Raw genomic sequence first — 19,371 nt, 5'->3', positions numbered from 1 at the left:
GTACTTGCCTACCATGTATAACGCCCTGGGTTCAAACCCTAGCTCTGTCAAAACAACAACTCTTTTTTAGAAATCACTTCTAAATTCCTTCTCTTTCCTCTCTTCCTAATAATTTGCTGAAGAATCTGGGTCACTTGTACTCTAGATTTTGCTGATGCTCCTGTCCTCTACTTTCTGAAGAAAGTAGTTCTATTTAGAGACTTGATCTGATTGATATTTGTTAGTCTCGTGCATTTCAACTGAGTTGAAGGATTAAAGGCTTTAAACATCATTTCGGTAACTACATATGCAAATTGGTGAAATTTATTGACTCACATAACTGACAATTCCAGGGCATATCATGGACTTGGGACTGATATCACATAATCGTATCTTGGTTTTTCTGTCTTCTGCTTGATTTTGGTCTTTTCTGAATTTTGGTTTCATTCCCAACAGTTTCTCAGGTTCCAGTTCACAGGAAAGAAATAGCTCAGTGTCATGTCCTTAGCACTTATTACCCTGACTTGAGCTAAGCATCTATCCTGAATGGATTAATAGAACTAAAGAAATATGATATTCTGATTAGCCAGATTATGGTGCTAATGAACCATAACGACTGTTATTGAATATAAAGAAATTTTTATTCCTGTCATTACAGTTGTTTTAGAGGGGATTTTACAAAAAATATTGACTAATGATTTTTTGACTAGATAATTTCTACACACAACATTTACAATTTTAATTACAAATATTTCCACTGGAGTGCGAGTGATTAGTTTGTTTGGGGTAACAAGGTTTAGGGAGAGGCCCTTAGAACTGTTCCCCCAATTTTTATTGTCAATGGGTACCTACTGACTCTTACCTGAGAGGTGCATTATTAGTAGAAATAAAAATGGCAGAGCTGTTTTAATACAGGAGAAAGTAATAAGCAGAAGTGGTAAAGTGGGGATGGCGGAGAAGGAAGCTCATCTTAGGCCCATAAAGAAAGCATGCAGGGCACTAGCACATTTAAGGGGTGGGAACATTTAATTGAGGTTACCGTTTAGAGCTCAGATTAGTCTACCAAGTTATTTTGAACGTCGACTGCAGAATATTAGTGGTTTCATGAAACATTTATTGGTGGTGACTATCAGCTCTGGCGCAGGGTGTAATCTTCATTAGAACAGTCAGGGTACCTTGGACAAAACACGGAATTTTGACTACATTTCTCCACCCGCCCAGCCCAAGTCCCTCTCGGCTTGGTGTAAGGCAAGTCTGGACCAACAGAAGCCACGCCCATCGCGTCGCCCGGCTCTGCACTTGCGTCACTTCCGGTCCCGGGCAATTCTCATCCGGGTCAGATTGAGCTGCTTGCTGTCCGTGACTACTGTAGGTGCCGCGCTGTTCGCGTTTTCTCCTCCTGGTGAGACCGAGCCGCAGTGTTCACAGGCGAGGAGCTATCTCTGTCCTAAGCTAAGAAAGACGAGGAGGAGACGTGCGAACGGGCAGCGGCTGGGCCGCGCCGGTGCGGGCTGGCGACTGTGTCCCTCCGCTTGCTGCTGTCTTTGGGAACTGGGTGCCAGCGCTGAGGGGCCTCCAGCGGACAGCGACCCCCTTCCCCGGCCCCCCAGCCCACCCTGCCGGGGAGGGCGGAAGATGCCAGTGAAGAAGAAGAGAAAATCCTCTGCGGTGGCAACGGCAGTAGCGGAAGACGGAGGCCTCAAAAAGTGTAAAATCTCCAGGTACCACCTCCCCCCACCTTTCAGTCTTTCCTCCTTCCTCCTTTGCAGGACAGCTGGAGGAGAAGGAGTTGGGCCCAGCCTCCAGGCCTCAAGTGGAGAGAGGTGAGACCCCTCTAATCAAATTAGGCGGTAGGTCTAGAACACCCAGTCTCCGAGCCCGACCTCGTGGTCGCTAGTGTGCGTGTGCTCTGGCGTTTAAGGAGGGACCAGAGAGTCGCCCTTCATTAGTCTACGTGCCCAGCAGAATGGGTGGGGAAACACTTGCATAGATAAAGTGCACTCTTTTCGACTTTCTACTCCCTTAATTCTTCTCTCGTCTTTCCCCCCCAAACCTAAAAGGTCAAACCTAGAATTTCTTTGTAGAGCCTGAAGAAAGGAGAGAGAGCATAAGGAATCTTGAGAACTGCTTTGGAAATGTAAAAAAGGAAAAACTTCTGTAATTGGCCTCCAAATTTTTAGTATTTGGAGTGGACTAATCTGAACCATCCCAGCTGGAGGCCTTTTTTAATTGAAGGAGCCCCAGTTTTGGGAATTATAGTTGGGAAGCCAATTCCCTGTGTGCAGCGTTGGGAAAGCCCTGCATGCTTTTTGTTTTCTAGAGCATTCAGCACGTTGTTAATTCTCAGAATGTATACTAATAATTTTGGAGCGATTATACTCAGTATTTTCTTTGAGAAAAAAAAAAAAGACAAAGCAGAACTATAATAATAGCTTTTTGGCCCCTTTCATACCATTCAGTCATCACAGAAACCTTCTATGCTGCAAAAGATCATTGCAGTTTAGGTGTGAGAAAGTGGGTTTTTGTCCTCCCCCCATCTCATATGGTATACTTGTCTCAATGATTGATGCTTTTCAACATCAACTTCAGATGTTACCATTAAAACAAGACTAGCTAGGGTTGTAAGGAAAAAAATAGAGTGCTCTTTAATGAGAGATCTACTGCTTAAAATGTAAGGGAGGTGACTTGTATAGTCTACATCTTCCTTTTTATAATTCACTTTTTTCCTTCATTACTGTGCTTTGGCAAAGAAGCCTAAGGAACTCTGTATTTTTTCTTTTGGCTGTTAATTTATGATACAGTTTTCTTATATCCTTTGGTAGCTAACATTAGGATTTGAAGTGGTTACTAGCATATTTTTATGAAACATAGGCAAATTAGTTTTTATCACTGTAACTTGTGGCCATCTTAAGTGTGTAATATATCAAAATTATTTAAACATTAAAGTAGCTAGGCAGACAGAAATAGAAATCAAGTGATACTTTATCAATTAAAATTTTAAAATATGGTATTCCTATTTTACATTACATTATTCAATTGCAGAAATTCCAGTGTTTCCATATCATTGTGGTAGTGTAATTATTTGAATTCCTTGGTTGGTTAAATCCTAGAGGCCATTTTTTAACTTCCCAACTTTTAATGATTTTGTGAGGAAAAAAATATGATTAAGTAGCTTTTGCCCAATTATTTGGACTATTTTTGATTATTAATTTGTAAAAGTTTTGTTGTGTGTGTGTGTTTTTTTAATCTGGAATTTAATACACTTTTGGGTTCTAAATCATCTTTTAAAAATCTTAAGTTTGAAAGGTGATACATGAAAATTTTTAATGTATCATTTATTTTGAAATATATACTTTGTAAGATTTTGAAATATATACTTTGTAAGATTTTGAAATGTATGTGTTATGCACAGTTTCAATGGAAATCAGTGGAATTACAATAAAGATTTTACTTTCTCAGTCTTACATTGACACAGTTTGAACTTCTGCTTAGTCTTGAAATCTGGGAAATAATTTTAGTTGGTATTTTTGGAATTTGATAGTAAACAAAGAAGCAATTGGGTTTTGTTAGACAGAAATCTAATGTATAGACTACTGTTTCAAATTGCAAATACTTAACTCCATTTTTTCCCTATAATGTCAACTTAAAAAACAAAACTTTGTTTGAACTGAAGTAGTTCTTATTGAACTTAGTTTTTCATTAAGAGTTGAGACTTGATAAAAATCTTAGGCATTTGTGTGTTTTCTAAGCTATTGCAGATCCCAACCCCCTGCTAGACTAATAAGTGGAGAGGAACATTTTTCAAGCAAGAAGTGCCTGGCTTGGTTTTATGAGTATGCAGGTAATGAAATTAATGTAAGAAGATATCAGTCATATGCATTAAAAAAATTTATTTCCTTTTGGTTTATTCATTTAACAAATTATTTTTTCAGGCCTGCCATGTTTTAGTGCTGTGTGATAGGATCAGGGTCAAAACCAAGGATTGTGGATTAGTTAAGAATTTGGAGGGCTGGGGATGTGGCTTAAGCGGTAGTGCGCTCGCCTGGCATGCGTGCGGCCTGGGTTCGATCCTCAACACCACATACAAACAAAGATGTTGTGTCCACCGAAAACTAAAAAATAAATGTTAAAAAATTATAAAAAAAAAAAAAAAAGAATATGGAGCCACTTTCAGCTGGTATTTCTTTAAATATGTATTCAGTATGCATCAGGAGAGGAGAAACTCATTTACTGTTAATGTGTAAACAGAGATTCACTTATTTACATCCTTTGGCTATAGTAGTATTATGGGAAACAAATACGTAGTAAATTTTTTTCTTTTTTGGAAATTTTTGTGAATTTAACATTTTCTGAGACTTTAGGGGAGACAGGAAAAGATTTGAACTATGATTACACAAAACATTTACCCTTTAATGATTGTTATTTGGTCATATACTTCTATTAGAGATAGAATAGGAAAGTAAATAGATTCATGTTATTACATTGTGATAAATATTGTATTAGGAAGACACATTGTGAGAATTCATAGGAGCAATGTATAACCCAGCTTTGGAAGTGTCAGGGTAGTTTTCTTGGAAGAGCTAACTAACCTCAGCTAAATCCTATTAACAGCTGAAAAATTCTAAGCCTAGGATATAGGTGAAAGTCAAAACCAGCCATAGATGAGGCTGAAGAATTAAGCAAGTAAATGAAAAAGAATAATTATTTCCCATTTGTTACTAACGTTTTTGTAAGCCCCTTAAAGTAGTTTTGCTCTTTTGGAGTTATTAACTCTAAAAACTTGGTTTTGGTTTTCCTTTTCCTTCTTTTTCTTACCTGCTTTCTTATTTTTTTTCCCCTCTGTTTTATCAATGACATTCTCACAATCTTTGTTTAAAAGTGTGTATGTAGTTTATTTAGTGCTAATCCATGTTAAGTTCTAAAATGTGCTTTGAACTTGAAATAAAGTTTAGGTTAACTGTATGGAAAGTGAGACTATTTTAAAAAGGGGACAGCAACATAACTGTTGCGATCAGTGAGGTGATCCCAAAAGTATAATTTAAAATTGTTTAGTAGCAGAACAGAATCATTCTAGACCAGAAAAAAAGCTATTACTGGCATCCCAAGGCAACCACTAACCCAGTTTAAATGAAGGGAATTCATTTTCTTACTGACCTCCATTTAAGATGTTGACCCATTATTCAAAATGCCAGTTTTATTGGTATGCAGGATATAGAATCAAAAGGTCACTCTTCTTATTATAAAAATAATTAGCACTTTTTTTCTTTAATGTTTGCTTGAGTTTACCTCTTTTTAGGACTTTCCTGGGTATCATAAAATTCTAATTAAACATGTATTCCCTGTATTAGCATTTTTTAATTGCCAACAAAATAATTGCTGTCATTATTACAGGAATTGTGCTATAATTATTTTTTCATATAACCATTCTGTTAAGTAGATGGTGTAATATTCATTTTATTATTGAGAAAACAGACTTAGATTAAGTAATTTGCCCTAGATACTATAGTAACAAGAGCAAGGAGTCAAACCATGGTTGTTGTGACACTAGAGACAATGGTTTTAACTACTATTCCTATATATATAAATTTTGGCGGGGGCGGGGTACCAGAGATTGAACCCAGGGGCGCTTAACCACTGAGTGACATCCTTGGCCCTTTTTGTATTTTATTTAGAATCAGGGTCTCACTGAGTTGCTTAGGGGCTCAATAAATTGCTGAGGCTTGCTTTGAACTTGCTATCCTCCTGTCTCAGCTTCCTGGGCTGCTAGGATTAGGTGTGTGCCATTGTACAGGGCTAATATTTTTATTTAAATATGTACATGACTGTGTACATGGTAACTAATTTTCACTTTTATAAAAAATATGAGTACACTTGGTTAATTTATTTTCTATCATTCATTCAGTATTTATCCAGCACTTGTTGGTGAGTCAGGCACTGTGCAAAGTGCTGGGGATATAGGAGTGAAGAAGTCAGACATGATCCGTGTCTTCATGGGACTTGGCTTCTAGTGAAGAAGATAGTAAACAAGCATATAGGCAAGATAATTATAGATTTTGGAATATTATGCAAATAATAAATATAGGGAGCTTCATAAATAGAGTAAAGAAGGATTGGATGGACTTTCAGAGACACAGATTAGGGGAGGGCTCTCTGTGGATACTTTGGGCAGAAAATTGCTTGATAGGAAAGAACCAATTGCCAAACAGTCATTGTTTTGTGTTTAAATGCATCTGTCCCTCATTAAGTGGAGACAGTGGTTGTGCCTATTAGTATAATATCTTATAAAGCCCTTAGCATAGTACCTGGTATATAGTCAGAACTCAGTATATTTTTGCTATTACTGTTAAAACAGTGATAGCATTACAGCATTAGATTTATTGGTTGTAGCTTTTTAATAATGTTGTTCCAAAATTAATCTATGTAGCTCATGATGAAAGTGCTGTGTCACTGAGCACATTATTTTGTCCCGAGAGTCTATTATGGGTATGGTATTAAGCGCTGCACATACACCTGGAAACATTTTTTCATTATTTAAAAAAAAAAAAAAAAAAATCAGAGTTAATGATGTTTTTCTCCTAGTTTTAAAAATATCCCACAATGTGTTACTATAGAATTATAGGTCACGTGTGATTAACTTGGTGGTTTTGCCTGTAAGCAAAACCTTTTTACTCTTGAATGATATTTATTTATTTATTTATTGCTTGCAGTGTTGGGGATTGAACCCAGGGGCACTTTGCCACTGAGCCACATCCCCAGACTTTTTGTATCGAAACAGGGTCTCCCTAAGTTGCAAAGGCTGGCCTTGAACTTGCAATTCTGCTTTAGCCTCCTAAGTCCCTGGCATTGTAGGTGTGTACCACTTTGCCTGGCTTGAGTGATATTTAAATTAACAAGAATTTAGTAATATGTTTGTCCCTGTTTATCCACAGGGGATTGGTAGGACAACCTCATCTTCACCACAGATAACAAAATCCAAAGATGCTCAAATTCCTTTATAAAATGGAGTATTATTATTTGCCTATTACCCTCACATATTCACCAGTAGACTTTTAGCCATCTCTAGATTAGTTATACTGTTTAATATAATGTAAATGCTATGTAAATAGTTTAAAAATAATGAGAAAAAGTGTGTACATTCAGTACAGGTGGAGGTTTTTCACTCTTGAATATTTTTGATGAGCAATTGGTTGAAATTTATTAGTGCAGAACCCAAGATATAGAAGGCTAGTTGTATACTGGGCCTGTGGTAAATAAAAACATACAAAGTGAAAGGGAATTTTTAAAAAGTCGTAAGCAAAAATTTAAAAATGTTAGAAGTGTATAATACTAATATAGTAGCCAGCTGGTAAAGTGAACTAGTACAGTGAACTAATCATTTCCCAGGCTTTTTAAATTGAGTGCAAACCAATTTGCATGAAAGAGTAAATTAAATTCGGCTTTAGAAATTTTACCCAGGAATAGTGTCATTGGAGGGTATGGTTAAAAAGTTTAATTAAAATTATGACTCAAGGAAAGGACATTGGTACAGACTTTGCTTTAGACTTAAATATATTACTGTTTGCATTTCTTTGGGAAAGTTATTTAACATTTATAGATCTTAGCTCTATAAGATGAGATATATGTGTGTATGTATGTATGTGTGTGTGTGTGTGTGTGTGTGTGTATATGGTGTATATATGCATACTTTATACATATAAAACAAATTTTAACCTGATTCTAATCAGTTTTAATCACTAATCCCCATTTCTAGAAGCCTGTATTTTGTGACAGTAGCTGATATTTCTTGACAAAACTCTTCAGCTTTCCCTTCTAAGCATTGATGGCAATTTTGAGGGCGTGTGTACTTGTTGCATCAGAAAAAATTAGAATGTATTTCTGTCATGGCTTTAAAAAGCACTTTTGTTTTCTTCCATTAAATTTTTAATGTTTTTTTTTTTTCTTCCAGCCATATAATGAGGATGCATACTCAGTTATGGGTTTGGTTTTTTTTTTTTTTTGGTACTAGGATTGAACCTAGGGCCTTGCATATGCTAGGCAAGTACTCTACTGCTAACCTATATCCTCAGTCCATTTTATTTTATTTTGAGACAAGATCTCACTAATTTGCCCAGGCTAACTTCAAACTTGTGATCCTCTTGCCTCAGCCTCCCTAAGAGACTGGGATTACAGACATGTGCTGCCAAACACAGCCTTAGTTATGTATTTTTTAATACCTTTATTGTATATGCTTTTTTTTTTTTTTAATGGTGTTGGAGATTTAACTCAGGGCCTTGTGCCTGCTAAGCACACATTCTACCACTGAACTACACCCCCAGCTCTTATGTACATTCTTTCCTATGTTGAATTATGAATATAACATGTTTAATTAAAACAATTCTCTAGATGTTCATATTAGGAAGTAAAAATGACTACCACCATCTTCCCCTTTCAACACTTCAGTGCACTTTTACTGCTTATTTAAACTTAAGGACATTGATCATTTTACATAAAATTTAAAATGGGTTTTGGTTTCTGATTATATATTAAAGTCATCTTGACATCCTGGATATCATCTCAAGCAGCAAAATGTATTGACTACATAATGGATGGCTACATTCTTAATAAAATTAAGATAAGCTAACAATGATGCCGTCAAATCCACCTGAGCAGCGTTGGTCTAGTTTATGACTTATAAAGCTGGAGTATTTTTAGTTCTTAAGAAAGGAGAATGGAGGCTCCTCTTGACTAATTTAACATTATATATCAAGATTTATTTTAGTTATCCAGTCACAAAAGAAACCTAGCGGATTCAATATCTATGTGTTGGGAGTCTGATTTAAAAAAAAAAAAAGCATGAGAATTGATATATTAATTTAAATTTAGTGATAGGGAGTCAAGTAAGGAATAAGATAAATAACAATTTTTGGTCACATGATAGACACAAGCTAATTGAGATTAAATTTTTGTTTCTACATTAAGGTGACATAACTGATGCCTTGTGATTTAGAACCAATATGATAAGGAAAATATTTCTTAAAGTATAATATAGTAGTTTAAATAAGTCATTTTTACAATATAAATTTTCAAGAATAATTAAATTTATTTAAAAGAGATAATGATAATCTGTAGTAAGTAAATGAATATTCTTCTTATTACTGTATTAAACTATGCATTGAGCTAGGCCTAGTGGCGCATGCCTGTAATCCTAGCAATTCCAGAGGTTGAGACAGGATTGCAAATTCAAGGCCAGCCTCTGCAACTTTGTGAGGCCCTAAGCAACTTGACAAGACCCTGTCTCAAAATAAAAAATTTGAAGGGACTGGTACTGTAGGTTGCTTACCTTAGGGTTAAATCCTTAGTAGGAAAAAATGAAAATGGGCATTGTTTCTTACACATGCTAGCTTCAGTCTTCTTAGGCTTTTTAAAATTCTTGCTTTGTGGGCTGGGGATGTAGCTCAGTGGTGTAGCACTTGCCTAGCATGTGCAGTATCCTAGGTTCAATCCTCAGTACCAAAAAGAAAAAATTGATTCCTGCATTGCCAAAAATTTTATTAGGAGTAGGCTTAGTAAATTTTTTAAATAAATTAATGATTAATACTAATGAAGTATTTCTTTATCGATTCTTTTTAAAATTTCCTTAATTTCATAGTGACTTGTTAAAGACTACTTTTAAAAGTTTTAAATTCTAAATCCTCTAGCAAATATTTATACTTCTTTTGAAGCTATTCTAGTTATTTGTCAAATGTTATGTTGTATTCATAGATGCCTTGTTCTATGTTGATATTGAATCATAATCAAATATATAAATTATTTTTGTCTTTGAAGGTCCTGATGAAGTTGTAGGGCCAGAAGGAATGGAAAAATTTTGTGAAGACATTGGTGTTGAACCTGAAAATGTATGTTTTATTTCTAAGTAGAATGCAATATAAGATGGGTATAACAAATTGATAAATTTCTGAAAATTGATTTTATACTTATGAAGATTTTGTTTTTTTTACCTTTAGTATTGTAAATTTGCATTTAGAGTGTTATTAATCAGTTTAAGTTGGGCACGTATTCTCTTGTTATAAATGTTTTTGTGGTAAAGTGAGATTCTACCTCATAAACTTTTACTTCTAAGAAATTGGCCCATCTTAGTTTCTTTATAGTTAATAATTCCAGAGGTTGTACTCTTTAATGGTTGAAGGATGGATATAGTTTTTATAAAAATGCTCTCCATGATAAATATAGAAATGATTATCTCTATGCTGACTTTTCCCGTATCCTTTATGTTCTGTTCTTTCCAGATTATTATGTTAGTTTTAGCGTGGAAATTGGAGGCTGAAAGCATGGGATTTTTTACCAAGGAAGAATGGTTAAAGGGAATGACTTCATTACAGTAAGAAATTTTTTTAAAAAACAAATTTGATGGCCTATTTGAAGATCTTAATTGATACTTTGTGCTTCATAATTTTCAGGAGTAAGATTTCACCTTTAAAAAAATCAAATTGGTTTGATCTATCACAATCAGTTTGGGGATTGACAAAATTATATTGTGATCTTGGCAGATAAATACCCCATTTTTCATATTGTTTTAGAACTTCAGTATAATTGTATCAAAAACTCGTTGATTCTCTTGTTAAGTGAATTAGAAATCTGTGATTAAAGAGTTTGTATTCACAGGTTGCTTGAGTATTATAAGGGCTTTACATTCTGAATAGAGAACTCCACAATGTAAGGAGTTTGTTTATGAGCAGTCCTAAGTTCCAGGGCCTCCTCACTCCTTTCTTAAGTCAGTTTGAAGATACAATTACATGATATTTTTAGATTGTTTTTCTTTTTTACTAAATGAACTCAAACAGAACAAAAGAAAATGTCAGTTCCCATGCAATCTTCAGCCATTTTATAGTTGGATACTTTCAGTTTAAGATGGTGTCTTTGAATATCTAAATTATAAGTTATAGAATTAACTTTATAAAAATAATTTGATTTTGGCTTTCCAGAGTGAAGTTTATTTAATTTCAGAATTAATAAGGAATTATGTGTTAATTTTATATCATGTTCCTAATGTTTCTTCAGGATATTACTGGTTAAAATTTTCAAGTGAGGAAGCATTAATTTATATTTTAAAGGCAGAAACTAGGGTTTTATTAGCCTGGTGGTTTCCTGTTGTGATATGCTTTTATTAACACACCTAACTATTTTTAGTCCTCCTTTGCCTGTTCTTCAGTTTTTTTAAAAGGAAGTATATTTGTTTTTATGGCACCTATGCTTTTGTATTTGAGTTTTCAGTGTCTAATTTAAACCAACATTAACATATAGATAGTTTATATTTGGAGGGGTAAAAACCTTTTCTTGGGAACCAAATCATAATTTCTAGAATAGAACATAAAATCAATTCTCCTACTTCCATTATTTATAAATAAGGAATTTAAGACGAAAACAAGTTAAGAAAATATTTGGCAATGTTTACACAATTCCTTAGTGGCAGATTTAGGATCTAGAGTTTAAATTTACCGATTACTAGTTCTGTATTACATTTAGATGTTGTAATATGCCCAGTTAAATACATTGGTTCTGAAATTTTGGGGGGCTATATCCTACCAAATATTTAATTAACTTAAAAAATTTTTTATTAGTTATTGATGGACCTTTATTATTTGTTTTATGTGGTGCTGGGAATCGAACCCAGTGTCTCACACGTGCTAGGCAAGTGCATACAAAAGGATACACAAGGAACATAAACCACAGTTTTTATGCAACTTAGCCTGTTCTATTAAAATTGTTAGTTGCTAATTTGACATTTTAAGGGCTTTTTAGGTTACTACATTTTGTGAGCTGTTTTTTGGATTATTCCAGCTAATAAGTAGTTTTGTATTTATAAACCAAGAAGATGCAAATTGTTTTTGCATGAGTTGATATGAAGAGCCTTTGTATAATAAAGTGGTTAACAAAACATTTCTAATACTCCTGAATCATTAGATATGAGTACCAAAAACCAGAAATTAAGTAGCCCATGAACATGGTTTTTATTAGCATCTTTTTTTTGAGGGGAGGGTTGTTACTGGGGATTGATCCAAGGGGCACTCTATCACTGAGATATATTGCTAGCCCTTTTTGTTTTCATTTGAGACAGGGCCTCACTAAGTTGCCCAGACTGTCCTTGAACTTGGACTCCTACCTCAGCCTCTTGAGTTACTGGGATTACAGGCACAGGCACGTGCCAGTGCACCTTTGACATATGTTTTCTGTAGGAAGTTCAAAAGCTATTCAAAATAAAAGCAAGTACTTATTTCAAATTGTCCCAGAAGTTTATCATTGTCATGTACCTAGAACAATATTAACAATATTCTGTAGAGCTTTGAAGCTATATAAATAAGTTTTCTCAGCTAGGAAAATGATTTTTTTCTTCATTATATAAATTGTTATGTGAAGTATAAAGTTTTCTTCCCTCTCAGTCAACCAATTCTTATTATTCCCTGAATCTTTCAAAATCTTGCTAGGAATAAAATAGTTCAAATTTTAAGCAACATAGACTAAATAACCTGTATGTCTTATTAAAATTTATAGTTGTTTAATATACTTGACTTTCTATAATATAATCTTAAAATATAAAACTTTATAGGCTCTATTCCCTGTGTATAGTTTTCATTTGTGCTTTTAGAATTTAATTTAGCCAAGGAAGCTGATGGTCTTTAAATCATCTTAAGATAGTTATCAGTTGTTTCAATTAATTTTAATGTGTAGAAACTTTAGTTGAACTGTGCTAAAGAGTAGAAATAGTCTGATAGTTAAAATATATACTTTAGTCAAATATAGTGAACTATAATAGTCATGATTAATTTTAATCTGTATTGTATAATGCTTTACAGTTTTTAGAAAACTTTACACATTTGCTTTAAGGCTATCATACAGGCTTTCTATAAGTGAATTGGCTTTCTATTTTGTGTGAAGAAATTTGTTCATTTGAATTTATATATAATTGGGAGTAGATGGATATTTTGTAAGTTTCAGAGGATGAAATTGCCATAGCTTTTCTAGATATTTTGCTTCATAAAGTTTTCATCTTTAGTAAGTCAAGTTTCCCCAAATTGTATTTAATTTTATAGATATTTACATTAAAACCCTATCTTACATTAAGTACTGTGCCTCTTACTGGTGATCACTGTGATACATCAGGCACAGCTCTTGCCCTTTGGTTATATTATAATAGGTCAGGGAAGACAGTTCAATACTATAACTGAAACCCAGGCAGAACCTGATATGTGATAGAGTAAAAGTACAAAATACTGGGAAAGGAAAGAAACTAATAAGGCTAATTTCAGCTGAGTAGATTCTGAAATCTTTATAGACTTGGCATTTGAACTGGAACTTGAAAAATGATCAAGATGTTGTTGGTTGAGGATATGGGAAAATGTTTCAGAAGAGAGAAATTGGGAGGAGAGCCTTGAGGAAGGAAATTATGTTTAAAGGACGTAATCTGGTTGTTAGATTTATAGGATAGATAAAGTTGCCAGAATGTGTTTAAAATTCTAGATATTTGGGATAATGACTCCATTGTGAAGAGCTTAGGTAACATGTTTAAACAATGTTTTAGATACTGGGAAACAACCAGATATATAATGTATGTATATATTTTTTAGTTGTCAGTGGATCTTTTATTTATTTATATGCAGTGCTGAGGATTGAACCCAGGGCCTCACACATGCCAGGCAAGCAAGTGCTGTACCACTGAGCTGCAACTCCAGCCCCAACAACCAGATTTTTGAGCATAGGAATCATCAAAGATTTTTCAGTGCAGTTTTTAATGAGCAGTTGTTTTTGTTTTTATGTTTTCAGATTCTTTGGACTGAAGCAGGCCTTGCATGTGCTAGGCATGCACTCTATGCCATTGAGCTATATCTCCATCCCTTATTTTATTTTGAGACTGGTTCTCACTAAGTTGCTCAGGCTGGTTTTAAACTTGTCATCTTCCTGCCTCAACTTACCAGGTAGCTGATAACACAAGTATGTACCATTATATCCAGCTGCTGGTTATTTTAAGGTTAGATACTTGAGAATTTTAGCAAAACTATGGACCATCTCCCTGTTAAGATTCACATATACTGCTACACACAAAATCATGCTTGTGTTCTTAGGAGGTTATGGATCTTTCTTATTCCCCATCTACAGATACAAAGTTCTAGGGGTGGTTGGAAGGTTTGGTTCTGACATACTCTACTGGAATGGAGCATTTTTCACATATTAGCTAGATGAAAGTTTCGTGTTGGAACAAGGGTAAAATATGTTGGTAGAGAAAACAACATAGACCTTTGAAGAGAATTGTACTTGATATGATGTTATAAATAAAGTGGTAAGAGGATAGCATCTGATAACAGTGGTAGGAACTAAGTTACCTGCCAGTGGGGTACAGATTGCGCATTCTGGTCTTTCGAGTCCTTATTTTGAAAATTATAGGGAATGTTCTGGCTTGACTTTCTTTAAAAAAGAAAGGAATGAAGAATATTTACTTTATGGTGGAGGCAGAGGAGTGGGTAGATGGGATCCTATGGTGAGTGTGGTTTGTGACTATTATTCATTTGGCATTTTGGGTCCAACTGCTAATTGCTGTTTGCATCTTTCCTCTTCAATCTCTCATGAGTTTCAAAATATGCTTTTCACATTTCCATATACGCCTAGAGGTAGAATTATTGTAGGTGATAAACCTGATTTAGAAAAGGTTCTTAATCTAAAATTTTTTGATGAAATTCTTTTATTGGAATTTACCCTTCAGGAAGAGAACCTCATTTAGATCTGATACATAAATGAGAATTCTCATTTTAAAGGTGAAGCAGAATTTTGAAGGCCTCCCTTGATGATCAGATGTTTAACAATACCCAGGAAATTAATTTCCAAGTCTCAGTATTGAAATTTATACCATTTTGTTCTTCCATTAACCATAATGGCCTTGGAGAGTGGTATTATATTATGCCAATATTCCCCCAAATCTGGTGTATCTCTTTGTTTCTTTCTTTTTTTTTTGGTTCTATTTATAAACTACTTGCTTCCCATGACATTACTAGTTAAGAATGCTTTTTTTTTTTAAAGAAGGACCTATTCTTCCTAAATTCCTAATTTCTGTGATATTGACTTTTTTACTATTTGGAGTTTATCTAGGGACTAGATTAAGAATTGAGTTGGTATTAGTGAGTAGGTATGTTTATTTGGTTCATTGACAGTCTTTCCGATGCTGGTAATGTGGAGATTTGGGCTTTTCTTTTTTATCACTCTTCCCCAAGGAGAAAACATCAATTTTCAATGCCATTAGATTCTTTCTCTGCTCAAGATGCAGACCATTAGGTGTGGTAGGATGTAGTTTGGGTAACAGAATGTAGGGTAGGTGATTTTTTTAATCCATTTGTCTCAAAAGAAACACATTAAGCCAAGAGCTATCTTAATCATTTAACACATGTATTCCCATTTAATCTTTATGGCTATCCTATGAAATTATTATTGTTATTTTAGAAAAGAGGAAACAAGCTGGAAAGGATTAAATTAGTAACTTTCCTAAAGGCCCCATGGCTGAAAATAGAGAAGTTAGGATTTTAACTGAAGTCACTGACATGAATCTTTGTTCTTTTTTTCACTATCTCTGTCTTAAAGCTCATTGAGATCACTTAAGTAATATTGTTGCTGTGTGAACCCATGGGATGTAAAATATTTGGAAAAGATTATATATAATTTCTTGGGTTCTTATCTCTTTAGAACTTAGTCACTATGTGCTTTATGATTTTGTTTTGATCTGTACTTTTCCACTGATTTTTCCCCCAATAGCAATTGTGAAACTTAATTAAAAAATCTCGTCCATCAACCTTGGAGCTTATTTTTGGTGTTCATATTTTTTTTTTAACAAATATTTTTGGAGTGCTTCTATATACCAGACCTTGTGTGTTACACTGTTAAAATAATTTTCAAACTATGGAGGTAGAAAAAGGAATAACTTAGATTGTCAGGAGGCATACTTTGTCTTTTTCTCCCTTTTGTATTTCAAGTTTGTTAAAGTTTTGCATTATATTTTTAGTAAGCTTTTTGCTGCTGTGACTAAAAGATCCAACCAGCACAACTGTAGAGGAGGAAGAGTTTAATTGGGGGCTCATGGTTTCAGAGATCTTGGTCCATAGACAGCTGACTCCATTCCTCAGGACTTGAGGTGAGACTGAACATCATGGCAGAAGAGTGTGGTGGAAGGCTCACAAGATGATCAGACAGCCTAGAGATTCCACTCACCAAATAGAAAACATACACCAAAGGCATGTCTCCCAATGACCCACCTCCTCTAACCACACCCTACTTGCCTTCAGTTACCACTCAGTTAATCCTTGTAGGGGACTAATTCACTAATTGAGTTAAAACTCTCTTAACCCAATTATTTCACCTCTGAATGTTCTTGTATTGTCTCACATGTGAGCTTTTGGTGGACACCTCATATCCAAACTATAACAGTGAGCTTAAATTACTAAAACAAAATGTGAAAACATTGCTTTAAGTTGTAAAGATACAGAAAACAGGCCTCTACCTAAAATAATCCATGAAGGGGAAAGAATACATGTAACTCCCCCCTTCCTCCCATGGCAGTGCTAGGGATTGAACCCAGGGTGTCATACTTGTTAGGCAAGCGCTCTACCACTGAGCTACATAGAGCTTTATACCTAAAATGTAGTGGTAATCTCAGACCACTTTTTGGGGTGGTGGTGGTACCAGGGATTGAACTCAGGGAAGAAAATTATAAAGAGGCTAAAAGATATAAGGATAATTTTGTTACTATTGAGTTTTGAGAGTTTTCATATTCTAGATTTGCATATACAGAATATCTGTATTCCAGACAGGAGTCCTTCATTGGATATGTGGCTTGTAATATTTTTTTCCCATTTGTTTTCATCCTTTTCTTAATAAGGCTTTTTGGGAAATAAAAGTTTTAATTTTTAAAATTGTATGATTTTATTAGTATACCGTGGTTATACATAATAGTGGGGTTCATTTTAACATATTCATAAATGAATATGATATAATATATTCCATTTCAATCTGTGGTACTTCCACTTTCCCTGTCCTCCTTTTCCCTCATCCCCCTCCTCTATTCTACTGGTCTTTCTTCTATTTATTTGTTATCTTAATTGTGCATTATAATCATACATAAGTGGAATTCATATATGCATAAGTTGATTGATTTCACTTCATTACTTCCTCCCCTTCCAACCCTTCTTTTCTCCCCTCCATTCCTTTCCTCTATTATTTTCATAAGATCTTCCCTTTGTTTTTATTCCTTATTTCTTCCTGGTTTTTACATTTGATAGAAAACAGTTGGCCTTAACTTTGAGTTTGGCTTATTTCACTTAGTATGTTGTTTTCCAGTTCATCCATTTGCCAGCAAATGCTTCATTTTATTCTTTATAGCAGAGTAGAACTCCATTGTGTGTGTGTGTATATATATACATATACCTGTGTGTGTGTGTGTGTGTGTGTGTGTATATATATGTGTGTATATATATGTGTGTATATATATATATATATATATATATATATATATATATATACCACATTTTCTTTATTCATCCATTTGTTGAAGACACCTATGTTGGCTTCATAATTTGGTAATTGTGAACTGCACTACCATGAACATTGAAATGCAGGTATCACTATAGTATGCTGATTTCAGCTCTTCACAAGGAGTGAATTAACTGGATCATATTGTGGTTCCATTCCTTATCTTTTAAGGACTGTCCATGTTGCTTTCCAAAGTGTTCCTACTAATTTGCAGTCGCACTAACAGTGTATAATTATTCCTTTCTCCCCACATCATCTCCAGCATTTATTATTATTTATTTTCTGGTTTTGTTTTGTCTGTACTGGGGATTGGACCCAGGGGTACTTTACCACTGAGGTACATCCCCAACCCTTTTTATTTTTTTTAATTTCGAGACAGAGTCTCACTAATTTGCTGGGGGTCTTGCTGAGTTGCTGAGCCTGGCATCAAACTTGTGATCTTCCTGCCTCAACCTCCTGAGTTGCTGATATTATGGGCGTGTGCTACCACCTGGCTATTATTTATAATCTTGATTATTGTCACTCTAAATGAGGTGAGATGAAACCTCAATGTAGTTTTGATTTGCATTTGATTGCTAAGGAAATTGAACATTTTTTCACTTATTTTTGGCCATTTGCCCTTCTTTTGAGAAATGACTCTTTATTTTGTTCATTTGCCCATTTATTGATTGGGTTATTTGTTTTTTTGATAAGTCTTTGAGTTCTTTGTGTATTATGAATATTCGCCCTTTATCAGAGGAGTAGCTAGCAAAGATTTTCTCCCATTTTATAATCATTTTGAGCTCTTGTTTCCTATATTGTTCAGAACCTTTTTAAATTTGATTTGATGTCATCCCATTAATTTATTCTTGGTTTTATTTCTTGAGCTTTAGGAATCTTAATTGAGGAAGTTAGTGCCTACACACATATGATGGAGTATTGACCCTATAATTTTCTAGCATTTGCAGAGTTTCTGGTCTAATTTTTAGGTCTTTGATCCACTTTGAGTTGAGGGAGGGAGATAGAGGTTCAGTTTCATTCTTCTACATATGGTGATCCAGTTTTCCCAGTACCTTAAAGACTGTCTTTTCTCCATCTTATGTTGTTAGCAACTTTGATAAGGATTAGATGACTATGTCTATGTGAGTTTGTCTCTGTGTCTTCTCTGTGTCTTCTAGTCCATTGGTTTTCAGTCTGTTTTGATGCCAACATCATCCTGTTTGTTACCTGTAGTTCTGTAGTTTGAGGTTGGGTAATGCCTCTAGCCTTGTTATTGCTCAGAATTGCTTGACTATTCACAGTCTCTTATTCTTCCTTATGAATTTTAGCACTCTTTTTTTCTTCTAGTTCTGTGCAAAAATTCATTGGAGTTTTAATAAAGATTTCATTGAATTTGTGGAACATTTCTGGTAGTATGATCATTTTGACAATATTATTTCTGCCTGTAGAAGAACAAGGAAGGTCTTTCCATCTTCTAATGTTTTCTTCAGTGATTTCTATAGTTTTCATTGTAAAACCCCCTTGGTTAGATTTATTCCTAGTTTGGTTAATGGGAATTGTTTTTCTCAATTATTTTTCTACTGGGTTCATTATTGGTATGTAGAAAAGTGTTGATTTTTCTATGTTGAATTTGTATGCTGCTACTTTGCTTTGTTTAAGTCCAGTATATTGTTTTTCCTTTTATGGAAAAATTCTTTGCCTAGCTTTATCCTGAGAATTTTCTCTTATATTTTTTTCTAGAATAGTTTTGAAGTTTTACATTTAAGTCATTGGTGTATTGTAAATTAATTTCTATAAAAGATGTGAGACTTAGGGGTCTTAGTTGAATTCTTTGCCTTGGTTGTCCACATATTCCAGTACCGTTTGTTGAAA

At 34.4% G+C, this 19,371-nt stretch overlaps 1 protein-coding gene across 4 annotated transcripts in view; it reads left to right on the top strand.

The window, feature by feature from the left end:
• Nucleotides 1-1,320: 1,320 nt before the first annotated feature.
• The window catches only part of Dcun1d5 (defective in cullin neddylation 1 domain containing 5), a 29,841-nt gene continuing 11,790 nt past the window's right edge, over nucleotides 1,321-19,371 (top strand). The window contains exons 1-4 of one of the 4 annotated variants that reach the window (XM_027930791.2): nucleotides 1,321-1,700; nucleotides 3,729-3,820; nucleotides 9,784-9,854; nucleotides 10,245-10,336. In XM_027930791.2, coding sequence (XP_027786592.1) covers nucleotides 1,615-1,700; nucleotides 3,729-3,820; nucleotides 9,784-9,854; nucleotides 10,245-10,336 — 341 coding nt within the window. In that variant the 5' untranslated portion in view covers nucleotides 1,321-1,614. Of the gene's footprint in view, nucleotides 1,701-1,720; nucleotides 1,803-3,728; nucleotides 3,821-9,783; nucleotides 9,855-10,244; nucleotides 10,337-19,371 lie in introns of those variants that run through there. The other 3 variants (XM_027930790.2, XM_027930792.3, XM_071616652.1) reach the window with 3 other exon arrangements.

Source organism: Marmota flaviventris, chromosome 9, assembly GCF_047511675.1.
Source record: "Marmota flaviventris isolate mMarFla1 chromosome 9, mMarFla1.hap1, whole genome shotgun sequence".
Classification (NCBI taxonomy): domain Eukaryota; kingdom Metazoa; phylum Chordata; class Mammalia; order Rodentia; family Sciuridae; genus Marmota; species Marmota flaviventris.
The sequence above is the reverse complement of the archived record's forward strand: the minus strand, read 5'-3'. Positions and strand labels throughout refer to the sequence as shown.